Below are 19,590 nucleotides of genomic sequence, written 5' to 3' on the forward strand. Positions count from 1 at the left end.
GTGGACAACATGGAGAGGGTCCAGAGGAGGGCCACTCGCATGATCAGGGGCAGCAGGGCAGGCCTTACGAGGAGAGGCTACGGGACCTGAATCTGTTCAGCCTCCCCAAGAGAAGGCTGAGGGGGATCTAGTGGCCTGGTACAAACTAGTCAGAGGGGACCTGCAGGCACTGGGAGAGTCCCTGTTCCCTGAGCACTGCCAGGAGTGACCAGGGGTAGCGGTCACAAGCTGGCAAAGGATAGATTAAGGCTAGCTATCCGGAGGTGCTACTTCACGGTCAGGGCGGCTAGGATCTAGAGCCAACTTCCAAGAGAAGTGGTGCTGGCTCCTACCCTGGGGGTCTTTAAGAGGAGGCTAGATGTATGCCTTGCTGGGGTCATTTGACCACACTACTTTTTCCTGCCATGGCAGGGGGTCAGACTTGATGATCTGCTCAGGTCCCTTCCAATCTTACCAACTATGAAACTATGAAGATGTAGTAGTTACACGATAACAGTGATGGTGTGCTTCTCCCTATCTTTTACTGAAGTGGTTAAAGTCATTTTAAAGAGTTTTGTAGCTGCCCATAGCTTTAAAAATGGGACTGAGACATAAAACTAAATACTAATTCAGCAGATGGATGTGTTAGTGTGAGCAGTCTAATGCAGTGGTTCTTAATCATTTTTTCAACACTTTTTTTTGACTACAGAAAAATAGTAGAGCAACTCTTCTGTTGCAAAGATTCCAGAAAGCCTGAAATGAATGTTTTTAACAGTTAGGGTTCTTATGTGAAATTTCTGGGTGTTTGTTGTAAATCATGTTTGCACATCTAACAGAGCTGTGATTGTGTGGCACCCCATGACACCATTGAAAGGATCTCAAGATATATGCCAGGGTGCCATTACACACTGATTGAAAATCACTGGTCTACCAATAGGGTCTGAGCCTTGGCTATTATTGGGGGAGATAGGGGCAGTGGTTACAATGATACAAAGTTTGCTATAAAAAGCTAAAGAATAGAACTCCTTTATAACTCATATCTGTAAGTTATTTTATTAATGGCTTTCCAAGCATGACAATATTCCATGATTCCTGTTTTGCTTCTTAAAGCACAGTATATCAAAATGTAGTGAAAAGTTTCCAATACAGAGTTTGCAATAAATCTAATGGCTCCATCTTACATTTATAACTAACAGAAATGGAAACTGTTAGCTCCTTTTAACAGAAGAGCTGGATTAAAGTAAAATATGGCCCTTAAAAATGTCAGCCTGATCTCTGTAATAAGTCAAACGTGTCTGTGTTGATTCAAGAGGGAAAGGCCTGTGTAGTATGAGTTGATTCCAAATGAAAGATATCATGTTTAAGATGCTGAGATTGAGAAGTTTTTTTTTCCAGACATTCATAGTGATTTTGCATCCGTGCACTGTTCTCCCTTGTGTTACTGAGTCGGTCTTCATGATGGTGAATTGGTACCGGTTGAATACAAGCCAGTTTACCCATGGCTATGTATTTATAGGGTCTGAAATCTGTATTCACTGTCAAAAGAAGGGGTTGATGGGGAAGAGGGGCTGGAAAATAAAGCAGTAAGCAAAGTATTTCTCCCTAGCACTGTTGAACCTTACTCTACAATTTAGGGACTGGGGAAGATTTGATTTAAGGCAACAAACTAGGACTTGTGAGATATAGATTCAGTTTTTGCCTCTGCCCAAGAATATCTCTCTAATTTTGGTCATGTTAGAGTGATGTTGTAGCTTTGATGGTCCAGGAATTGAGAGATATAAGGATTTTTTAGGATGATATATTTTATTAAACCGACTATATAGTTAGGATAGACTTGAATCTTGGGTATGTCACTTCCCTCTTTGCAGTTTGGATTGCCAACTGTGACATGCAGGTGGTAGTAGTTTCTCTCCTTTACCATTTACCTGTCTTGCCTGTAAACTCTTCAGGGCAGAGGTTGTCTCTTATCAAGCATTTCCACATTTAGGCCCAAAACATGGCAGAGGTCATCAGGTGCAGAGCCATATACGAATTGTATCAGCCAAAGAAACCTTGCTTGGGACTGCCTAGCTTGCATGGTTCTGCTTCTAGGAAAGAAAAGGATAAATGAAAAACAGGTATGGCAGATGAGTAGAAAAACCTATAGGGGGGCCTTGAAAACTTTCCCAGTACTGATGTGGTATAAACAAAACATCAGGTAGCCTAGCAGTGGGAGAGCAGTAGCTGAGTGCTGGTGACCACTTCATCTGGAACTGTTTTTGATTGAAACCGTGCAGTGGTGAGAGAAGCATTTCAGCTGCTCTACACTAATGCTGGGTTCAAAACAATAATGGAAAATTTTCAGGAAAAAAATCCATGGAGACATGGCCACAATGTCAAGTTCCTATCCCAGCTAAAACGGGGGGGTGTAGAACTTTCTCCACAGCACCTTTTTATTGCTGCTGCTGGTTATGTGTAATGGGTAATTTTTAAAACTTGGCAGAACATTTAGACGAGTTGATGACAATGAACTGCTCCATTTAAAACAGTTTGGGAACAATACCCGTTACAACAAACCAGCTATACAACTTGGGGAGCGTGGTATCTATAGACATTTCAGCCCGTTTTGCAAATGAAGAAATCATTGATACGAATGTGTTGTGACTTTTTAAAAATAGTTCTGAGTACTTAGTGTCACAGTATCCTTCTATCTAAGAAAAGGTCTCTTTTCTTCTGTAATATGACATGGTACTCAAGTAGTGATTTTCATGTGACTAGTAAATGTTTCGTAAGCAAAAATTATGAATACCACTACTTTGTTTCCGAAAGTCTTAGAATTATTTTAGAAAATAATGTTTTAAAACCATATTTTAGTCCTTTCAAAAGTATAAACAATATAGTTGTTTGTTAAAAGTTCAGCTTACATATAAGAACTATTTTAAAAATGTTTTGTGCAGGTATACCATATACTATTGATCTATTACTACTATCACTCTTGATTACTATGTTCCAGTACCATTTCTGTTACACAAGAGTGTGCTCTGTTAGCAGTTCAGTTTATACTTTTATATTACTGTTTTAGCAGCATTTTATCTATGTTTTGCATTATAGAAATAAATATTATTCCGCTATAACTACTATGAAAATCCAAGAAAATGTATAACATATTTATCATTCCTTAAGCTATTTTGTTTCAAATATCAAAGGGAATTGCAGATAGTTTTTAATGTTGAATTTATACGTATGGCATCTTGATTAATATGAATCTTAACCTTTCAGTGCTAGATAAGATAATCTAATTGATTTTGAGTCTCAATTGTTTAAACAGTTATGAAAAGAGGAATCATATGCCATATTTTATTGCATGCAACACACACCTGTATATAATACACACCTTGTTTTTGAAAGGCAGAATTAAGAAGAAAAGTTTTTTCCAGGGTTATGGCTGTGTAGAGCAGGGACAGAGCCTAAACTTAAGCTGATTTACCCTCCCTTTCCTGGTTAACTAAAGCTCAAATTCTTGCTGTTGCTGAAGACGGGGGTGTCCATGGGCAGATTAGAATTTTAAAGGGAGCTATAAGGCTAAAAAATAGGAGGAGAGACCAGGGTAGCTAGCAGACAGCAGTATTGCCCTGAGAAAAGTTAGCTTGATTCATGTAACATCAAGACCATTAAAAAGGTGAGACCATCGTTAACCATCATGAAGCTCAATGATCCATTAAATCAACTAACTCCCTCAGCTGTTTGAATAGTAATGTAACAACTGCTGCACTGTGGAGCAGAAATCAAAGCAGAGTGCTTCTATCTTGAGTAGAAAATCAGCTTCCCTTCTTGATGCATGCACCCAAATTGGGGTGGGGGAAGGCTAATTTGGGGCAAAACGGTATATGTTCTATGCAAGAAAAAAAGGTATATTTGGGAAGTCTCTGCTCTTTCCTCCTAAAAAACTGGTCTTTGTCAAGGGAGCTCATCTGTGTAACCTCTGTAGAGTTTCATTGTTCCTAACGCTGTTGTCTGATGGCTGGAATTATTTACTGAGGTTTATTTTCAAAGGGGCTTGTTCTCCGATCCTTTGGATGCTTTTTACATTTTTTCTAAATAATAAAAATAATGTAATGTTACAAAGTCTGTGAGTCTGTGGAATAGCCACAGTGGTTACCTAGTCGTCATAAGTGATGAGAAACTTTTGGATATTTAATAACTGAGTGCCACTATACTAGACTCTACAGTTTTGGAAGGGGGCAAGCACTCTACCTCTGGTCTCAGGCTCATTGCCACACCACATGCATAGAGCTGTTCCAGTACCCCATCTTCTTCCATTAGCCCTTACAGAAAAGAGTGAGGTGGGTATACTGTTGAAATTAACTTCTGTGCTGTGTCCATTGTAGGGTGTGCTGGAGAGCTTTCTGGGCACAGCAGTCAGCGGAGCCATCTTTTGCCTTCTTGCTGGTCAGCCACTCACAATTCTGAGCAGCACAGGACCTGTCCTTGTCTTTGAAAGACTTCTATTTAATTTCAGCAAGTAAGTAGATTGGAGGGAAGCAAGGTGGAGGGTGGGAAAGGGCAGGGTTTTCAATGCTAATTGTTAGCGTGGATATGCAATATTAAAGAGCGTGTGGAAATGTACACATTTATTCAGTGTTTTGTTTGTCCAAGGATGAGATTGCTGTAGAACTTGCTGAGATTTCCAGAGGTTCGTGAAGACAATGGATATGAATTGGAATTTTGGCTGCTGAAAATCTCAGCCAGTGTCGAATTTTAGGGGAAGCTTTGCCAACCTGTAGTAACCTGGACATAACTGCAGTCAAGGGTATTATTGGTGAGAGTTAATCATACTTAGGGCCCTACCAAATTCACAGTGGAAGTGGCATGTGCTGCAGCTCCTTTAAAATGCAGGTTCCCCTGTGCGCTCCCCCTCCTGTGGCTGATTGGTGTAGGGGCCCCACTTGCAGCTCATTCCTGATTGGCAGGGAAGCAAAAACTGTGGTTTTAAACATGATACTGTTTCTATCTCCCTGCTGGTCAGCAGCAGTCAGCAGGGCCACTGGGGCCCCTCAGCCAATCAGCAGTGGGAAGGCAAAAACAGCGCCATGTTTAAAACTGTGCTTTTCACTTCCCTGCCAATCAGGAATGAGCTGTAAGTAGAGCTCCTCCACCAATCTGTGGTGGGGACTGCACGGGGAAACCTGCAAGATTCAAAGAGCTGCAGCGCACACCACTTCTGCTGTGAATTAGGTAGGGCCTTGATCATACTGCAGCACATGAGGAGGAGCAGATTCTCTCATAGGAAATAAAGGCATAATCCCATTGTCAGTGGGTTTAGTGACTAATGTCCCACTGACTTTAGCGGCAGGAAGATACTACCTTAAAGCCATTCTCATTTGAAATACTAGCTAATTACCAATAAAAGGACATGCAGAGATGTCTATAGTTGTAGGTTTGTCACCAGCATGTTCAAGGGACTTAAAAGCTTAACCCCACTTCCACCTGGAAGTGCTTTTGTTTTAATATTTACACTGAAGTAACATCTAGTACAACAGAGCCCTGCTTGGTTGTGTTCTTTTCCAGTAAAGGAATACAAGTACCAGGACACCTTGGAGGTTACTGTTCTAAAATAAGATTTATTATCGATTTGCCCAGTTGTACTGCAGACATTTTTAGATGCAGTATAAAATGTTGTGCTTTGGAAGAAAGAACACAAAATTAACACTTTCTAGTCTCACAACAGAGAGAAAACTTGCAATATTACATGTTGGATTTCAAAGCACAAAGGGAAGAACTTTTGAATGTAAAGCATAATGGATTCTCTGTCAAAGCATTTGACTGTAATATGGAACAGTTGTTTAACTGCTTGTAGCTATATATAGAAAAGGCCTATTAAATTATTGACCCAAACTTGGCTGTGGATTGCAATAAGACAGAAGAGTATACTAATATGTTAGGTTGTATAACTGTATTTCTTTTTTCATCATCTGAAACGTTATAGGGAAATTAATCTTTTGTGAGGGATCTGTAATCTGAGTTGATAATTCTGATTCCTTAAGTGATTTTATTTGAGATGTTCTAATGTGATTATATCTGTCTCTTCCTTAGACCACTTAGAAAATGTTAGACATGCATAATATGCATTTGTACACTCTCCATTTTTGCAATTTTGTATCACTTACATTTTGAAGGGGTATAATTTAATTTGATTTCTTCCTTTACCTGACTGCATTTCAAATTGTTGTAGCTGTGTGAAAAAATGGTGGGGCACATTTTTACAGGGGGCCTTAGAGCACTTGGCAACCTTAGCATCTTGGGGTGTCTATACTTGAGCGTGGAGGCTGCTCCGACATGCTGTAATTACCGTGCGTTGGAACAGATTGAATTAATAGTCTGCTGGAGCATGGTAATTACTGTGCTCCAGCCAGCCTCCTAATCTCATGTATCAGCATCCTTGTGCTTCGAAGTGGCAGTGGGTGTGCTTTAAAGCTTATCAAATGAGCATTAGATAAAGCACCCCCACCGTCATTTTGAAGCATGGGGACTCTGATGCACAAGATGCTCTGGGTGCTTTAATTAAAGCCACTCTAATTAAAGTGCATTCCCCCTCAGTCCCAGAGTACGTGTATGGATAGCCTTGGTGTCACAGTTTGGATAGCGTGTTATCATTTTGTTGTTAGCTTTGGAGCACATATGGTCACTCACTCTTCTCTGGCCTCTCTGCAGTAGAATCATATACATTTCAGCACACTGAGGAGGAGTTCAGTGTGGAGCAGAGTAGTGCCCATTAAGCCACCTCTTAAATTATTTATTATGTTCTGCACAAACCTTAATGCTGTATTAGAATAGAAAGTCATACTGAAGTAGGGATTTCATTTGTTTCCATAACAGAAACAATCTTGTATTCACTAAACTTCATAATCAGCAGGGATCCTGGTTTTCCCTGATTAAAAAATAACAAACTGTTTGATAAAAAAAAACCCAAATCCATAATTAAAATTAAAGACCCCCCACAGGTGCTCCCCCAGCGCTGCTGGTGCCCCTCACTCCCTCCACAACACCCCCCGCCAGCCCTGCTTGTGCCCCTCATTCCCCAACAGCAGCCCACCAGCCGTACTCATAGTTTCATAGTTCATAGTTAGTAGGGTTGGAAGGGACTTGAGCAGATCATCAAGTCTGACCCCCTGCCATGAGCAGGAAAGGATGCTGGGGTCAAATGACCCTGGCTAGGTGATTATCTACCCTCCTTTTGAAGACCCCCAGGGTAAGAGCGAGCACCACTTCGCTTGGAAGTTGGTTCCAGATCCTAGCTGCCCTGACTGTGAAGTAGTGTCTCCTGATATCCAGCCTGAATCTGCCCTCTGTTAGCTTATGGCCATTGTTCCTTGCTGGTAGTGCTTGGGGGAACAGGGACTCTCCCATTGCCTGCTGGTCTCCCTTGGCCAGTTTATAGACAGCCACCAGATCCCCCCTCAGCCTCCTCTTGTGGAGGCTGAACCGGTTCAGGTCCTGTAGCCTCTCGTTGGAGGGCCTGCCCTGCTGCCCCGATCATGCGAGTGTCCCTCCTCTGGACCCTCTTGATGCTATCCACATCCCTTCTGAAGTGTGGTGCCCAGAACTGGATGCAGTACTCCAGCTGCGGCCTGAGCAGTGTCACATAGAGGGGGAGGATCACCTCTTTGGCCCTGCTCGTGATGCATCTGTGGATGCATGACAAGGTGCGGTTAGCCTTTCTGACTGTGTCCCCACGTTGGCAACGCATGTTCATCTTTGAGTCAATAATGACTCCAAGATCCTTTTCTGCCTCTGTGCTCGTGAGAGGAGAGTTCCCCAGCCTGTAGGTATGTTGCTGGTTCTTCCTGCCCAGGTGCAGTACCTTGCACTTGTCAGTGTTGAAACCCATCCTGTTCTCATGCGCCCACCCCTGTAACCTGTCCAGACACTTGTGCCCCTCACTCACTCCACAACCTCCCCTCCCCCGGCCCTACTGGTGCCTCTCACTCCCCCATAGCAGCTCCCCCGCCCTACTGGTGCCTCTCAGTCACCCCACAGCCCCCTGGCCCTATTCATGCCCCTCACTCCACTCCCCCTATTCCCCACAGCTCCCACAGCCTTGTTGGTGCCCCTCGCCCACCACCCACAGTCCCTGCTCCCCCAGCCCTGCAGGAGAAGGCCCCGAGCTGCCAGGGCTATGTACATGGGTCCGTAGCCCTCTGCCCCTGTTCTCCCCTGCTGCCTACTGTGAGCTGAGGCGGGGTGGCTCCCCACCACTGCATGCACTCCCAGGGGATAGGGGGAACCTGCACCCCCCAGATCTGTATGGGGGGGCAGGTGCAAGCTGCAGGCACTGTGCTGGGTGGTACCCGCTGGGCTGTGGAGGCCCCAGAGGAGGGAAGCAGTGAGGAATGAGTAGTGGTGAGCAGCTTCTCTGTGCAGGCTCGCTGTTCCCTACCACCCTGCTTCTTTCCCTTGGGGCCTCTGTGGCCCGGTGGGTGCCACCTGGCACGGCAGGGAGCACTGGAGCCAAGTGGAGAAGCTGGTTGCCCTGCATTGCTCTGTGATGCGCCTTCTGGGTGCTGCACCCCTGAAAGCAGTGACAAGTACAGGAGACGTGCCACTAGGGTAGCGGGGGTGGAGCTCACATCAGCAAGGAGATCACTGCACAGCCATGCTGTCCCCAGCTGCACCGGGTCGTGCCCACTGGTCTGCGGAGACCCCAGGGAAGGGAAGCAGGGTGGGAGCCTGCACCTGCAGCCTGTGCTTGCCCTGCATAGAGATCTGGGGGATGCAGGTCCTCCTGCCCCCTGGGAGTGCACGCGGCAGCAGGGAGCTGGCTTTCCACCTCTCCCAGATGAGCCACCCATGGCCCCATCCTGCTCCCCACTGAGGCCCTGCAGCTGCACATTATGGCTCCTGTCCCCAAGCCCCTCTCAGCAGGGCAGCAGCACCAGCCCTGCCCATCCTCCCTCCCTACAGGGTCCTCAATCCCCCTCTCCTCCATTTACCTGCTGGGGCTGCTCTGCAAGCTGCCTGGGACCATGTGCATGTCCCTTGTCTCAACACCTTCCTCCTGCTCCCTCCCAGCTCCCTGCAGGCTGGAACTCTGCCAGCCTGCAGGGAGTTCATTGCAAAATGGCAAAATCCTCAGGTTTTTCTTGTAGAATGAGAATCTGTGTTTGCCTCTGGTAAAAGGTAAAATCTGCAGTTTTCTCCATTTTTCCATGGGAAGTGGAAAACCTGGATCCTTGATAATCTGTTAAATTACTTCCCCAAGCCCATCTTATGAGGGAAGGAGTATTCCAGGCTGAGGCCTGGGAGCTTCTGCCTCCTGCTGCCTGAGTTCTTTTGTGCCCCCGTGCTGTACCAAAATACCAAATAGTTTTCTATTTTTTTTCCCCAATAAAGTAAACACTCCTTTGTGAAGTGGCCATGAGTAAAGAAAGCACTTAAAAATGGAGTTGCCTGGTAGCTTAGTGCCCACTTGCTTCATAGCCTCCTTTTGAATGGGAGAGAATCCTTTGGTCCCCTGGGAATTTGTTGCTTCCGTCTTGCCCTCAGCCCAACCTCTGATAAGCAGAGACTGAGGAAATTAATCTTATGGCTCATCTCTTCTTCTTCTGGGAGGTAACAGGAGAGGTGTGAGTGAGTTTAATAAAATGGAATAGGTGGAGGAAGAAACCTGGAAGCTTCCTAGCCTGGGAAGAGAAGTTACAGATGAGAAGGAAAGCCAACCTTTTCTTAATATTCCATGATGTAACTCTGTTACAGAAGGACTGCACAAGGTATAACAACGTGTTTCTAGCCAGGACAATTTGATCCAAATTAGATTAGCAAAAGGAATAAAATATTCCTCTTATTTTTCCCCTGCAGCAGAGATGGGTTTCAAACCCACTGGCATTACAGCCTTTTTGAGTGCAGCAGTGAGTTTTATTTATAGCAAGGGGCGTTGCAATATGGCAAATGCAGTCAAGTACTGTGATTAGTAATTCATTTGTGCAGTTCTTCATACTCTTGAGACCCTCCTCCATTTTGGGACCAAAATAAGGAAAAATTCCATTTGCCCATTTACAGAAAATTCATTGAATTAATAAAAGTGTGGGAAAAAGTATCTTTGTCCAGTGGTTCTGAGTACTAGAGGATGTATGGTGCTGGAGTGCCATGTACAGGTGCACCAAAGGCATTACAGCAATGCGAGGCCATTTGAAGAGCATTTTCAAGCCATTGCACTATATCCCTCAAATAGTGTTGCAAGCCATTTACTAGGGTCTATGTTAGGAGAGAATGTTCTCAGTGTTCACATGCAAAGTCACAGTCACTTTCATGCTTTGTCTTCAGCATTCTTGGGACAGTGGTGTCAAGGAGATAAATCCAATGTTTAACACTAGAAGCTGCTTCCAGTGGGTGTAGAGCCTAAAAGGAACTTATTATTGATGACCAATGGGTCATTTTCATAGAGTAGAGAGGGGGCCCAGAGATGTGCTTCACTGCAACCTAGTAATTTCCTCCTCCCATGTTCATGTCTGAGAGTGTTGTCCTATGATGCTCCCATGTTCTGGATTGTTAGGGTTGTGAACTATCTGTGCAGTTAGACCTGCATTCCCGAGCTCTTCTTTTTTTTTTGAGCTCTTCTCTGTGCATCTCTGCCAGAGGCACATGCCAAGCTGCCATCTCCTGCTTTCCCCACTTCCTCTCCAGGCCACAGCTTTCAGTAGTTAATACCCTTTTGATCCATGGCTTGTTCTTGGAAAAGTCAGTCTGTTAGCCCTGTTAGACCAGGGAGGTAGGCATTTCCCAAATATCATATTTACTCAAATAGAAGACAGCTCTGATTATAAGATGATCCCCAATAATTAGACTATTTGTTATAATTTTCCAGGTATAGAATCTAATTATTGGAGGTTTGCCTTGAATTTGTCCATCTCCCACTGGTACAACAGGGAAAATAAATCTGGGGTGAGGAGAGTCAGGTATCCCTTTGCTTTCTGTGGTCCCCCAACTTTTTCCCCTGGCAGCAGCCCCTTTCCCCTCTCCTTCCTGTTAGACCCTGCTCTTCCTAAGCACATGGTAGTGAGAAACACATTTAAAGACCATAAGCATGAAATTAAACATGGCTGTAGCAATTTGCATATACTATTATGCACTTAGTTTATCCAGTATTGATGCATGTTACTTTATTTTGAAACTGTTACAAGTTTTAGCACCGGTACTCCATGAACACACTTTTGAGCAGCACTTTGGCACCTTTATATACTTTATATGTAGTATAAACAGTGCATGATGTACTTGCATGATCAGGGGGCAGCAGGGCAGGCCCTACGAGGAGAGGCTATGAGACCTGAACCTGTTCAGCCTCCACAAGAGAGGGATCTAGTGACCATCTATAAACTGGCCAAGGGAGACCAGCAGGCAATGGGAGAGTCCCTGTTCCCCTGAGGACTACTGGGAGTAACAAGGAATAATGGCCATAAGTTGACTGAGAGTAGATTCAGGCTAGATATCTGGAGGCTCTACTTCACAGTCAGGGTGGCTAGGATCTGGACCCAACTTCCAAGGGAGGTGGTGCTTGCTCCTACCCTGGGGGTCTTTAAAAGGAGGTTAGATAGACACCTTGCCGGGGTTGTTTGACCCCAGCATCCTTTCCTGCCCATGGCAGGGGGTCGGACTTGATGATCGCTCAGGTCCCTTCTGACCCTATGAACTATGAAACTATATTGGTTCAAAGCCAAAGGCTTGTGATTGACCACATAGTTTGTTGTGCTGTGCCCCACCAAAGTCAACAGCATTTCAAGCCGTGATGCTTAGCACTACTTAGTGTGTATACTCCAGATACCACCCCCACAAAGGAGCCATGTGCTAAAGCCCGGATATTCTCATCATGAGTCCTGGGATACTCCAAAAATGTATGTACAGATAAGCAGCATGGCAGCCTGTTCTGGCTACGTCTCATGAATCTGGGGGTGGGGTGGGGTGGGGGGGCCACACTAATCATATGTACCAGTCTGCAAGAAGGGCTAGCAGAAGGATTCTGGGTGAACTGTATGCAATGTCGTGGCTTACCATGACTGCAAAAGAGTCAGCAGTGAGTGGGAATGTGTTATGAGGCACTACTGACTACATCTTACTCAGATGGGCTACACTAATTTTTGTGGTTGGTTCCCATCAGCATGTTTGCCCAGTGTGGCCCATGTGTTTTATAGTTGTGCTCAGTGTTGACTTCATTTAATCAACTTCCTAGTTGGCTTCCATTGCTGAGCATCTGTTGCTTTTAGCAGCAGTTTAATGATAAACAATATATTTAGTGAGATTTTCTTGTATGCAATTATAAGATGAGGAGGCTTTTTTCCCTGTGCCTGTTAGGGGGAACCCTTGTCTTATGTTTGAGTAAATACGGTAATACCTCCCCCATAAGTACCTTATAGGACTTATCTTGTCTTCTGTCACTCTTCTGTCTCCTACATTTTTCCTTTCTAAAAAGCCCCATTTGATTAACTCTTTGCAGTAAGGCAGGGTAACACCAAGCAGAAACTGAAGTGGTAAGTCCCCCTTCCCAAAATGCCAAGGCTTGAGTTCATGCTTCTTTTCACCCTTTGATAAATATTGTTGACTTTTAAAGTGATACATATACTTGTATTTGCTTTGCTGCTGCTTGAGAAACTCTCAGAATCTTCAGCTTCAGATTTGGAAGAAAAGTTCAATTTCAAGTGTTTTTCTTCTTGCTGTTTGTAAACTTTGGTCATGTGTTCCCCAACTGGTGCAAATTGAAATAACACCAGTGATTTCAGCAAAGCTGTCCTGGTGTGCCCCAGTTGGAGATTTGTCCTTTTACATCTCTGTATTTATTTGTTTCCTAATTGATATTCTATTATTTGTTCAAAAAAAGCACTTCAGTTCATCTTTTAATCTAACAAAACTAATTGCTAGGCCATTAAACTGTCATTATTGCAGGTGTGTTAAAACCTTGCCAGAATTCTTGGCTTTGTTGTACCCTGAGAATAACAGGCATTAAAATCCATGTGTTTCCTAGTTTCTCTATGGAATATTCTAACAGTTTGTAGAAATAGCTAGCTTTGGTATTTTTCTTTTCTCAGTGCCACCTGTTTTTAAAATGCTTTTTGCAGAGACAATGGCTTTGATTACTTGGAGTTCCGTCTCTGGATCGGCCTTTGGTCTGCCTTCCAATGTCTCGTTCTGGTTGCAACTGATGCCAGCTTCCTGGTGAAATACTTCACTCGCTTCACAGAAGAAGGGTTTTCCTCCCTGATTAGCTTCATCTTCATTTATGATGCTTTCAAGAAGATGATCAAGTTAGCAGACTATTACCCAATCAATTCCCATTTTAAAGTGGACTATATCACCCAATATTCTTGTGCCTGCCTACCACCAGACCCAGGTAAGAGGATACCTTTTTGACTCCTGGATTTGCAACCCACCTATTTTCATTCTCAGTTATATTATTTCTCTGATAGGCAAGGATTTCTTAGGGTGATATCGTTTAATGGACTAACTATGCAGTTGGGATAAAGTTAGACAAGATTTCAAATGTAGGATATTCTTCTTCAGATCTCTGATTATAGGAAGTTAGGCACAGCAACCTTAGCACCAGCATAGGTAAGGGGGCTGCAACCTGAGAAAGAATATCTTACATTTGAACGCTTATTTAACCTTGTCCCAACAACATAGCTGCCTCAAAAGATGAAAGATATCCCCCTAAGAAATCCTAGCCTATTGCATAATTTTTGGACCATCATGGCTACAATATCACTTGTACACTACTGTATTATTCCTGTGACAGAAGCAATTGGTACAGAATCCAAATACAAATTGAGGTGCATTGCCTTGCTTCCTTTGGGGGTGATGTAGCTTTAAACAGTGTGAACCTATTAAGAAACTGGGCATGTAAACAAAGTAAACTGTAGGCTACCTACCATTTATGTATATGTGGTTAGTGCTTAGCCATATTCTGCCAAAGTTTGCTTGAAACTAGGTTCATTTAAGTTATCCATTACATTTTTTGATTTTTCACAAGCACTCATCATTGGCTTAGCTAAACATCCATTAAAGCCAACAGGAATTGTGTTTGGTCTTCTCTCTCAGAGGAGAGTTAGGCCGACTCTGGGCTTTTTGAATATCCCACTTTCAATGGGCAACATTGAAATGAATGCTGTTGCTCTCCATTTGTATTATGCTGAAACTTGACGTCCACATGAGTGGGAAAATTTGACAGTACAACTGGATTCTGGATGGAAGCTTCAGCTTAGGGGGAAATGCTCATATTATCAATCATTTCATTTAAAAAAGAGATTTGTACCTGGCAAAGTGGTGCTTAGGCCAAACTTGGGGAAAAGCATACTGTATGTTAGATCAAGGGTGGCCAGCATGTGGCAGCCTCTGTGTGTGCATAGCTGCAGAAAGCAAGCAGCAGATCGGGCAGGGAAGGGGATTGGTGTGGCACTTGAGGAGAGCATGGGGCTTAGTTTCTGGCATGCCCACCAAAAGGGTTGGCCCCCACTGTATTAAATCATTCAGTCATTTTCATGAAATCCCATTCTTATAGGGTTTTTTTTGTGTGTGATGACATTTTAACCATGAATTTATTTTAGGGGGAAAGGTTAAATGAATGGTTTCACTTGTCTTCCAAGATCAGTATGTTGTTGCTCACATCAGCCCCTGTGGGGATTCCATGCCATGCTCCCCTGGACACCAGGTTTTGTTTCATTCACAAATGGCTTTGAGTGTGTGAGCTCCTCCGCACCCTTGAGTGGTTTTGTCCATCCTGTACTCACTACACAGTGTGGTCATTTTAAATCACCAGCAAAAGTAGATACATGTTGGTGCAGTGGGGCCAATTAGTTTTGCAGCAGGTTGTTATTGTGTTCTGTACTGTTATGAGTACTAGACTGACACAAATAATAGATGTGAAACCCTGATGTACGGTATTCTTCTGTTAAGGTTCCATGGAATGTGTGTGCTGCATTTTTACTTGGTTTCATACCTCCCACAGGTGCACTGTTTCTTAGCACTAGATTGCACCTACAGGGCTCAGCACTGTTGAACAGCAAACTAATGGGCCTTACTCTGCCTCCCAGAACATGTCTGCACAAAAGAATATGTAAACGGCTATGTCTCTTTGAGGGATTCTGCATATGCCTCCTCAGGTGTCCTGGGCTGTTTCTGCTGGCTGTTAGGGAAAAGGGCAGAAACTTCTGAGTCAGGCCTCTTCCACCACTGAGCTTTGAGAAGTAAGGCACCTGACTGTCCTTAGCACTGCTGAAAATCCCATCTTGTAACTTCAGTTGTGCTCTGGTAGTAAACTGAGATATCATTTTGAATGAATCCGTTTGTTTATACAGTCTGCCTGTTCTTATAACAGCAAAACCCAGGCCTTTCATCCCAACAGGCTTTCTTAGTAAAACAATTTCGTTTCTGAGTAAATAATAATTAAACTGGCATATTCCTTGTTTTTCAGCCTCGGGTTGGTATGTAATGGTGACTTAACAACTGCACAGAGGGGGACTGTGACATTGTGAACCAGGAAACAGTGTTACAGGAAAGGGAAGATACAATCTCATGATGAAAAGCCCTGGGGTGTGTCCCTGCAAGTGGGAAGGTGTGTTAGCTCCGGGACAACTAGCAGCAGCACAGATTTGTGCTGCTCTTAGTTGTCTCCAGGCACAGCCCGGCATGTGTGCTCAAGCATGTGGCAAACTGCCCTGGGTGAGGTGTGGGGAGGGACCAGCATGTGGGCTGGCCTCAGCAGCCTTATCTGAGGTCCTGGGGGCCTCCTGGAGCTGCAGCAGTAGTGATCTGAGTGTGCAGAATCTGACCGGCAGCGCCTCGAACATGGCTCTGCCCATACAGACTGAGGTTTCAGGCAGCGTGTGCTGCAGCCATATGCACCGTGCTGCTTTTCTTCAGCAATTTTTTTTGATACTGGGATCTCCTGGTGTCAAAAAATGCTAATTTGCAGCACGATGAATGCATGCATGTGCAGCACATGTGGTTTGTGGTGCCGTGGATGGGCTTGCAGTACTGCAAACTACACGTGCACACTTGTGGGGTTGTGCTCGTACTGTCTAATGTAATCGTAGTCTTTATTCAAGGGACAGCTTTGCAAGTATGAGGGGGAGGTTCTTGGACTCCTTTCTATATTTGCTCATCAGTGCACACTTTTTTTCCTACTATATTCTTGCTATTAGATGCTGTGTGCTTCAAGGAAGGCAGTGCTCATCAAACTGGCAACCTTATTTAATTCCCTTTTCCATTTCTGAAATTATTTTCCATCTTCATTTTTGGTTTATCTGCTCAAATTATGTTAAAATCAGTGCCAAATACCAGTAGGGCTGCACCTGGATTCTTCAGCAAGATTTCAGGGTGTTGAAATCAGATCCTCAATAATGTGAAAAGAAGAGCCTTTTGAAAATGGAAGAATAGGCTTGAGATTTAAGATTGTCTTCAAGATTTAAGACTTTTCAGGCATACAATATTCTGTACATATTTTATTACTAACCTTTCTAATCTAAAGTCAGTATTATGATTGGGCATTTTACAGATGGAGAAGTTGATTATGGAGAGAGATTCAAAGGCATATTTTGCCACGTGGATGTTCACTGGTCACTGTACTCTTTGAATTGTCCACTGGTTCCGGTGCGACTGCTCTTACGGTACATTTTAGTGTGGAGTAGAGCAGCAGATCTGTCCACATATGATTAGGTCATGGTTGCCTATAACGAGCCCAAAATTAGGAACAGAACCAAACAGTGCTGGTTTTTGTCCACTTCTTTAACGGTATTTTTCCATTCAGTGACCCTACTAAAACCAGCTACATCAGCTATCTGAACAGGCCAACAACATCAGCTTTCACTTTAAACATTTGACAAATTAATGCATTGGCAGGTTTTGAATCCTCTTGTTTAGTCATCCTGTGACCTAGAAAGATGGCACAGTCCCAGGTAAGTAGCCTGTTTTGTGGAATTCTTGGTGCAGTTTAGGTTTGCAGCAGCACTTTCCTTAAGAACATCTCCTTTCGGTAATTGCTTTTTTATTGCAAGAAGTTGGGGTCATGAAAACCTCCTAATTTAGTATAAGCAATGCTAAGCAAAAGTGAAAGGCAGTGCAGTCATGGGTGAAGGGCTGCTGAAGCACACAGAAAGAAAGGGTCAGGGCGCTTGATGTTTTTAAAACATGTAGAAATGTACTGCTACTTGTTTTGTTATTTACTCTGTATAAGGTTGATTACATTCAGTCTGTTGTTAGGCTGCTTAGGTATGCAAGACCTGGTCTTTGTGCCCTGTACCTTGTGCAGCTGCTTGCAGGGGTAGATGTGGAGAAGGTGCAGTGGCATGGCCACACTCTCCTTTCTGACCACACAGCACAAGCAGCCGTTTGGGATTTTTTTAAGTCCCAGAAGAAGGTAAAAATTCCCTGCTCCCTTCCCCTCCATGTTCAAAATAACACCCGTCTCCCCACCCTTTCCATTCCCCCTTCCCCTCCTTCCAGCTTCTGTTGTCCTGGGGGAGAGGGGAGTCTCTGTCCCGCTCCAGCTAGCCTGCATGGGGGCTGAGCCCACCCTGGGACAATGGCAGTGGTGGTGGCAGTGGCTGGGCTGGTTCTCCCTCCCTGCTTGGTCCCCTTAGGTATTCCCCAAGAAGAGAGAGAACCTCCTTACCTGCCACAGCCACTGTCCCAGCCTAAGCTTAGCCTCTGCACAGCCTGGTTGGAGTGGTGCTGGAGCTCCTGTCACTGCCCAGACAGTGGCAGCAGGGAGGGGAACAGAGTGGAATTCTTCCCTTCTTTAGGCACATTATAAGGTCCCTGACTGCTAGTCCTGTAGTAGTCTGTTCGCCTCAGTGCAGGTGGGTGACTGAGAGTGGGGAGTGTAGCCACTCTTACAGCAGCAGTCACTGTTCCATTTACAAACTCACTGGGGGGGGACCAGCAGGAACTGGGGGTGTTGCCTTGTGGGGTCAGGCCAACTCTCGGAATCTCAATATTGCACTGTTAGACAGGAGGGTGACACAATTGCACATATACAAACACACTAATCAATTAGGTGTGTGCGCGTGCACACACACACACACACACACACACCCCACCCCAACTCAGGCACATACATATCCAGACCAGCCTAGGCATATGCATACCTATCACCAATTCAAGCACATACACACTACACACTAAAAATTAGACAAAAATCAATTGTCAATACTTGCACACTCACTACACATACACAGATCACCAATTCGTATATCATGCACACAATGGGACGTGTATATATAATATATATGTACGTGTATACACACACACACACACACACATACACACATACATCAGTTCACACACGTACAACCTACCTACATATACATACCGGTAAGTTCCTAACTTGTATGGTACAGGGTGTATGTGTGTGCTTGGGGTACCTGACATACTTGGGGGCAGGTTAAGCTGAGAGAGAGAGAGTTGAAGTGTAGTAAAAGTTGCTAGAACCAGGATTAGAACCGGTGGACTAGAGAAAAGTTGTCTGAGGAACTGAGGCTTAGGTTTACTTAAGATTAAGTGGCCCCAGGGTTACTCAAGATCATTGGTGCATGGGGTGGGGCGGGGGAGAAAAAAAGAAGAAGCTGGTAGCAAGGAGGAGACAGCCAGGAAAGAGAGAAACCTGGGAACTTGGGGCTGGAAACTGAGGCAGACAGCTGAGATATTGGGGACAGATAAGTGGTGGCAAGGAGGAGACAGCCAGGAAAGAAACTGAGACAGAAACCTGTTTGCTCAGGGGAAAAGGGGTATAAGACAGTGGGTATAAGACAGTGGCAAAGAAACAGGGGGTTTGGAGGCAGAGAGGAGCTCAGGTCAGGTGTTGAAGGTGGTGGTGAGCCAGAAGCAGGAGAGGGAGAAATGAGACAGAAGTTAGAGGGGCGAGGAGCAGAGATTGGAACAGGAATGAACCATAGTAAAGCAAACCCAACTCAGGGGTCCAAATAACAGTTTTATTAAATAGACAACATGCTACACAGCCCCAGGAAGCTATTGTTTGCATGCACACACACGCACACACAATGGCAGCAGGAGAAAGAGACTCATTGGAAGGGTTGGAGTCCAGGTAGGGAAGAAAAGCAGAGTCCAAGTCATTGGTTGAAGAGGGGGTGGAGGGTGATAGCTACCTATCCAGGCTGGAAAGTGGTCCTTGTCCAGTAGGTGTTGTCCAGAGGGGGGTCACCGGCAGGGCCTCTGGGTGGATAGGTGGTGTAGCAAGGTAGTGGTCCAGATGGAGAGGGTGTCCCAAGGAGTCAGTCTTCACTACCCCTTTTAACGGGGCAGTCTACCTCTGATCTCCTATGGGGAGGGCCTGTCCAAGCAATGTCAGTCCTGTCCCAGAGGGCTCCAGGTGTTCTTACTGAGCATGTGCAGCCTGGCACAATGGTGGGTTGCCTCATCTTTTGTGTCTTGAATGCTGAGGGTGGTTCCAAGGGCTGGGTGTTGATGGTTTGGTCATTCAGAGGGAGCTATTTTTAGACCTACTGCCATTGTCTCTCAAGCACCCTCATTCATCCCCATTCATTCAGGAACCAAGTTACATAGGAGGGGTAGGTGTGAGTCATGAGTTACACAGCTGGGCCTGGGGACAGGACAGAGACTTGACAAACAAAATGG

The 19,590-nt window shown here is 44.6% G+C and overlaps 1 protein-coding gene across 2 annotated transcripts in view; it reads left to right on the forward strand.

Moving 5' to 3' along the window:
• The window catches only part of SLC4A4 (solute carrier family 4 member 4), a 270,292-nt gene that overhangs the window by 193,726 nt on the left and 56,976 nt on the right, over positions 1 to 19,590 (forward strand). For both annotated transcript variants that reach the window (XM_019534275.1, XM_019534276.1), the window contains exons 12-13: positions 4,347 to 4,480; positions 13,062 to 13,333. In XM_019534275.1, coding sequence (XP_019389820.1) covers positions 4,347 to 4,480; positions 13,062 to 13,333 — 406 coding nt within the window. The remainder of the gene's footprint in view (positions 1 to 4,346; positions 4,481 to 13,061; positions 13,334 to 19,590) is intronic.

This window comes from Crocodylus porosus, unplaced genomic scaffold (assembly GCF_001723895.1).
Source record: "Crocodylus porosus isolate Cpor-Errol unplaced genomic scaffold, CroPor_comp1, whole genome shotgun sequence".
Taxonomy (NCBI): Eukaryota; Metazoa; Chordata; order Crocodylia; family Crocodylidae; genus Crocodylus; species Crocodylus porosus.